Source organism: Temnothorax curvispinosus, unplaced genomic scaffold (genome assembly GCF_003070985.1).
Source record: "Temnothorax curvispinosus isolate PA1 unplaced genomic scaffold, ASM307098v1 QBEX01000881.1, whole genome shotgun sequence".
In the NCBI taxonomy this organism is placed as follows: domain Eukaryota; kingdom Metazoa; phylum Arthropoda; class Insecta; order Hymenoptera; family Formicidae; genus Temnothorax; species Temnothorax curvispinosus.
The window spans coordinates 7,714-14,788 of NW_020210661.1; the positions used below are offsets into that span (position 1 = coordinate 7,714).

General features: G+C 37.1%; 1 protein-coding gene across 1 annotated transcript; it reads left to right on the plus strand.

The window, feature by feature from the left end:
- The first annotated feature begins 489 nt into the window (after positions 1-489).
- Positions 490-6,378, plus strand: LOC112458716 (venom acid phosphatase Acph-1-like). Its single transcript, XM_025022477.1, has 7 exons — positions 490-732; positions 1,179-1,286; positions 1,754-2,019; positions 2,326-2,482; positions 2,566-2,689; positions 3,495-3,706; positions 3,981-6,378. The coding sequence occupies exons 1-7, from the start codon at positions 640-642 to the stop codon at positions 4,236-4,238; spliced, it is 1,218 nt and encodes a 405-aa protein (XP_024878245.1). The 5' UTR covers positions 490-639; the 3' UTR covers positions 4,239-6,378.
- Positions 6,379-7,075: the final 697 nt, after the last annotated feature.

A 7,075-nucleotide genomic window follows, 5' to 3' on the forward strand; every position in this document is an offset into this window, starting at 1 on the left:
ATCAAGAGATAAAGTTCTAATCTCTATAAATCTCTGCGCTGCATAAGTGCATACCTGCAATGTGCATCTGGGTCAATTTAAAATTAGCTTATTTTCGAAAACATCAGACTGCTACTTTTCATATACTACTAGATGCTTATAAAAAATCGATAAAACAAAGTTCTCAAAAATGATAAGATTGACTTCATCGTTCATACATCGAGGCTCACATAATTCATTCATATGATTCATAAATGAGATATCGCGCGCCGGAATGTGAACGTTCGGTTTAAAAATGGCAGAGAGAATTCCCTACGTTAGGAGATCGTCAATTGCGGTTTTCTATGAATTTCCTGCTATTTACTTACGCGTCCTTCGCGGAAGCTGACGATCAACGTCAAGAAAAAGGATCGGACGCCTGTTGAGAGCGGGAAACTTGTTAATAAAAATCGTCGGAATTACGAGCCTGTTCGACTGTTCTTTATCCCGCCCCCACTCGCGTATGCCAGCAGAGAGGCGAGAGTAGAAATATAAACACACCATCCGTAGGTTGTGTCGTGAAATCGTTGATTCCGACCGCGACGATCGTTCAGATCGTGTGAATTAAGCGTTGAAAGTGTTCGTTCGAACTGAAAGTGCTTTTGGGAAGATATCGCGAAGATGTTTCTGACACTGTCAACGATTTTCACTGTATTTCTTAGCAGCCTCGCCGTGTCGGTCAATCCCGATGTGGAGCTGCAGCTGCTTCACGTGGTAAAGCTTTATCTGATTCTTTCAGAGGTATATAGGGAGTGTGTGTGTGAAATTAGGAAGGATTATTTTTTTCGGAAGATTGTGTTTAAACAACGATATGAAAAATTCCTATTCTTTTTCAAAGATTTAACGCTTTCCTGATTTTTCACAAATATGCGATAGAATAACTACTTGGTATTCATTTTGTTTTCGAAAATGTGGAATAAGTGTTATTTCTACACTGTTTTATGGCACTGAAAAGCAAACACTTGCTTCGTGAATTACGCAGGTGCGAGTTCGATGCTGAGAGAAGTTTTCGAGAGAAATTAAAAGGTTAAGGGAAAACGATCCTTCGTGCGAGAGACAAGTAACAAAACATTTGCATTATCGCGACCGTCTGTGTGGTGACAGTGATGATAACGGATGACGACGATATATAGGTTACATAAGTATATTCTGTTTTGAAGGTATTTCGCCACGGTGACAAAGTGCCCCATCGAGAGTTCCAAAATTACCCCAACGATCCGCATCGCGATCAGTCTTATTACCCAATGGGAAACGGTGGCTTAACCAATGTGAGTACAAATCACGGCGATTAAAGTAAAATGTTACATCGTAATCAAATACTGCCAGTTCAATTGCGTGATTCAATCGTTCAGAAACATCATATATTGTGACGTATTATCTTCGTACATCTTCAATATTGTATGAACCAATAACGTATATTGAAGCGGATATTAGATCACGTGCTACTATTGAATTCTCGTTTATCACATAATTCTTATCTCTCTCTTATCTTCCATCTCTTTTTTTTCGTCCTCTGCATGTTATGCAGGTATAAGCGTTGACCTTCATTTTCCAAAACCCCAGAAATCTTTTAATAACCTACGTAAAATGAGAAATCAATTCCCTAGTTTTGCTGAGTAATCGTTATTTCTAATTAAAATTGAGAAAATAATTCGATCTAAAAGAGTCCATGTAATTTTCCAATATCCGGCTTTTCGAAATCTGTTCAACTCAACGTTCTTTTTCGTGCAATTAGCAAGGCAAGATGCGAGAGTACAAAATTGGGACGATGCTGCGCGAGAGATACGATCAATATTTCGGACCGGATTATTGGCCGACCAAGATCTATGCCCGATCTACGGAGGTCCCGCGGACCCAGATGTCTCTCCAGTTAGTTCTGGCGGGATTATTCCCGCCCTCCGAGAAGCAAACCTGGAATCCGCACTTGCCCTGGATTCCGTCATGGACGTACTTCGTGCCGTACAAGACTGACAACCTCTTGTTTCCGCATTACTGCTATCGGTGAGTAACTTCACAGGGAATTGTTCACAAGGACCTAATAACAGGATTGACGATTCTCTTTTCCCTTCGGTCTCCTTTCACCGATCTTCTTTTATGCGAACGTTTGAGATATCTTTGTTTCCCTTCTTTTTGTCTTGTATTCAACTATTTTATCTTTATATTGCAAAATAAAAAAAAGATCCGGAAAGAAAAGAAGGACAAGATTTAACCATCTTAATGTGTTCTGCTTGTGCGCGCATATGTTTTATACAAAAAACTCTAATAATATCCGAATCTATGAGATCATTCCCAACTTTTATTTTTTAGATATAGAGAAGAATATCAACGGTTCCTTCAGCGAGAGAGTGCGAAAGAAATGATCAATAAGTACAAGAATGTAATGGACTATTTGACGGATCACACTGGTAAACTAATTAATGATACGGATACAGTTGGCCATTTGTACAATCTACTGAAAGAGGAGGTAAGTGAATATTCCGATAGAGTGATAAATTTAAAATATTTGTTTTTTCATCGTTTGAATTTTCACCGTATAACCATTTTTAGGCTGCACAAAATTTGACGCTGCCAAGATGGACTCAGAATGTTTTCCCGAGTCCGATGATAGAAATGATAGAGTTGGACTTCAAACTTCGATCATACACAAAAACCTTGAAGAGATTAAACGGAGGTTGGTACTTCTCTACCGCACAGAAAGTCCCTGATATATATCAGCAAGCTCTAATAGCAGATTTTATTTATCTTAAAGAAATATGAAAATCAGTTTAAAATTATATCTTTGTGATACAATATAAAAGTCATGTTTTTTTTTTTTTTCGAAAATTAAATAACCGCGTCAGAATTTTGCTTGATGGCAAAATCAAAACTATAAATACTATTAAAATAAAGCAATTTGATGCATTTATTCTCAAGGAAATATATACAATACATAAGATGTGCAAAATGCATATTTGTTGATTCTAAAAGAATAGACGGAAATATCAGATGTGCAATTATTCTATACTCTATATCTTGTATAAATTCAGTCTGTATTCGAGTTCATAAGACGTCAATGTAAAGTACGCGTTGCTGCGAGACGAAGTTATTTCCAACATTTCCTTTAAAACTTAAAGGAGAGAAGAGCAATATTCATCTTAAGATCAAATCTCCATATTTCTTAGGTATTCTTGTAAAACTTTGCCACAGGTAGAAAGTATTTGTAACTCGGAAACAATGCGTTTTTTCGGATTTACAACCATACAACTTTATTTAGTGTCTTTAAAACAAATGGAATATGCTATTCGATAATCTATTTCAGGGATATCTTGCATTTTTTACTTCATGATTTACAAAATAAAACCACTAAATAGAAATAAATTGTTTGTTCCGCCAATAAATGATTAAAACAGAAATGTTTATTATTTTAAACATTTCTGTTAAAACCACTAAAATTTAATTATAAACTTTAATTATAATCGGTGTCTCTATGCACACAGGTATACTACTTCGCAAAATGGTGGATGATATTCAGGAACACCGAGCGGGAAAATCGATACGCGACAGAAAAGCTTTCCTATTTGGCGCACACGAAATCAATGTGGCTTCCCTTGCCTATGCTTTAGGAACGAATGAACCAGCGGTACCATCTTATGGTGCCACGATTATTCTAGAAACTCTTCGGGACAAGAAGGGAGTTTACTATATTCGGGTAAATGATATTTCATGCAACAAATAAACTTATAATAGAAATTATATTGATCTACAAAATAATATATTTTCAATTAAAAGCAATTGATGATATATCTACTTTCTGCGAATAGCAATTCAAGAAAAGACTTGGTTTTATTTTTGTAACTTGTGTTAAATTGTATATTACATTTTTTTATAACTTGTATTATATTTTCTCCATCTTTATCATTATTATATTTCTATTAGTAGCGCTCGATATTAGAAATTTATCTTTCGCGTATCTTTCTCCGCAGGTCTTACTATGGACTGGCGTTACGGAACAATTGATCGTACAGACAATCCCAGGCTGCGCGGAGATATGTCCCTTTGAGGATTTCCTCAACATTGTGAAGGACATTCTGCCGAGTGACGACGAATATTACTGTCGGCGGGAGGATCTTAAGCCAAACGCGCATCATCGATCGTCGGCGGATTGTATCGCTGATAACGGATCTTGGTGGTACATCTTTCTCACCGTTCTCCTCACGTTCACGTCCAAATTCACGCAATAGTGATTTTTATAAATGCAGCTAGAATTCGACATGTTTATTCTTTCTTTTCCATTCTTTTCGCGGAAAGAGATAGGAGCAGAAATACGTGGCCTTAAGTTAAAGGGAAATAGTTGCGAAAATAATCGACGCGGCACGCGTTCTGAGTTCTGACCGATATCTATATCGGAAATACTTCGCCGAACTATGAGAGCGTTCGGAAAGCCCAACGAAGTTGCGGCTATGCGTTTCGCTGCACGTGCTGCGGTTACTGCGTTGATACCTACATTTTACCGCACGCGTTGTTACATTGTCGTGTTTAACACGGACCACTGTACATATGTAAATAGCTATCGCTATATATTGATTTAATAGTAGACGACATCATAATCGTTTAGAAACGTCTCTCGCTCATAAACGCGTATTATCAAGAATGAGGGGGGGGGGGGGTCTTTAAAAATCGACGTAGGTCTTAATCGATCATAGACGTCCGTAATTAAATGTCATCGATAAAAATCATCTGCAATACCCTATGATATTTTTCCATTGCCATATTATAAGCATCCAGAAGGCACATCACTATTACGTCAATATAGCATTTATTTTAAATAACATTTATTTATAATCATGCGTAAAGAGATTAATTATCGATACAAATCAAGTATCAATAAATCAATGAAAAACTTCCAAATGTGTTCTCTGTTCGTCTTTATATATAGCGCATACGTAATACACTTCACAGTATCATGCGAAAAACAAAAGAGTTATAATAAGTTTCCTTCACATCATATTAAATAATCAAAGTAATGAAGTTTTCATAAAAATCTGGCAGCAGAATAGTACAGTGACCCAGAGATGTAAAAAATAAATGACAGTTTGACAGGCATTTTAATATCTCAGATAGAGCGTAAATCGGATTAAATTCTCCATTTGGCGAAATTGGAGCAAATTTGATTCCGAAATGAACGGATCGGCTCTCCTATTTTCGTCGAGGTGAAGAGTTCAAGAACCTGAAAAAAGTGCAATCGAAGATCCGGTCTCCGCGTAGAGTTGCGAGATGGAAATAGACACCGCTGCTTCGATCGACACGTTCGTCGCATTGATATAGAACGCCATTAAAATTGCAAAGAGAAAAGAGCGATTTTTGTCTCTTTGCGTATATAACGCGCGATATTTAATATACACGTTTGATAGCGCGCTAAATTATTAGCGAAAAACGTTTGAGAAACACTGCCGCCGCGATTCGCGCGCGAACCTCCGCCGTCGTTTTTCTGTTCTGCATGGAATCGAGGTATCTCGACGCAGATACGCGCATCAAGAGGGGTCCCTGCACTTTCGTCACGGTGATTCACCTTCCGTGGCGAAACTACGGATGCGTGCGCACCTGGGATGCACTCGTCAAGAAGCATGTTTCGTATTATCAAATGCGTTATTTACATAACGACGGTTCTTAAGAGCACGCTGCCACAATGCGGTGTCATCGGACAAATGACACGCTTGTTCCATTGTGCTCTTCTGTCATCAAAGAAGTTATTAATGCAACAAAGTTGTGGATTAAAACGGTATGAAATATTAATAGCTGCGACTCTTGTCCGATTTGTAAGTAGCAAGTGTTATTCATATTAATGATGATAATTGCGGATACACACACTATAAATAAAAACTCTATAAATTATAAAATGAAATATATTTGTTCGACTCAAATTTTTTACGACTGTGGCTATACTCTGTATTTTTATTCTCTATACGTATTACATTGGATACTAAATTCAATTTTACACGATCTTATTACGGATTCGCGATTCTCTAACAAAACCACTCGAGCGGCAGAGCGTTTAGCTAAGGAAAACCCTTTTGGGTATGATTACGAACATAATTTCCCACCTCTGGCATATAGTCCAGTGTGCTCTGTACTATTCGATAAACGCTGCAAGTAACCGCCGTGCTGATTTATACGAAACAGTATGCATAGTATGTAAGTACGCCGTTCAATTTGAATAATTAATAGTGTGGAATCACTAAAGCTTGGGATTTGAATGGCTCGTCAACGCGATCAATAATCAGTTTGCTGCTCGTATTTGCTCGCCAAAGTACTTTAAGCATGTAACGAGGACTTTTAATTTTGAATCTAACAAAATTTTAATTGTTCGAGAAGCTTGTAGCAATTTTTAAAGAGAAATAAAAGACAGAATATTTATGTCATTCGATCTTGCATCTTTACGCAGTAATGCTTGTATCGTTTTTTTCTTTCGACGATCTTCTATCAATTCTTTGGGTAGTTTAAAATTCCTATTTCCTTAGAACTTTCTATTTTTCTAGGCGAAAAACTGGTCTTGTAAGTGAATTTTTAAAGTCTTTGCATGGATATCAAAGTTTTTACGTTAAAGGAATTCTGCGGAGATCGGAGTAGACGATAATCGAAGCCTGTTTGATCTTGGGTGGATACATGGGTTGTTAGGATAGAACAGCCACACATAACGAGACCTTGTATTGCCATCTCGAGATTGTGGTAAAGATCCAACACGTTCAGCATAGTACGCGGTTGATGATTACATCATTCTAGATTACGTTGACAGATAGGTACGCGTGTAAGCGTGTAGTTACGAGGCTAAGCACGTGAATTCTACGCAATATTGTTGGTCAACTTTGTGCTTTGGTTGTAATTAAAAAATTATTGTGGCCTCAAGATTGTCTTATTAGAATTTTCAATACTAATTGATGATAGGAATATGCTATTAAAGTATATGTCCGGTCGCAGGATATCACGCACACACATCCTGTGCGTTAAAAATAGCCTATAATTAAATTATTTTGTTACGTATGTTAACATTAAAAATTATTCGTGACACTAGAAGAGTTAA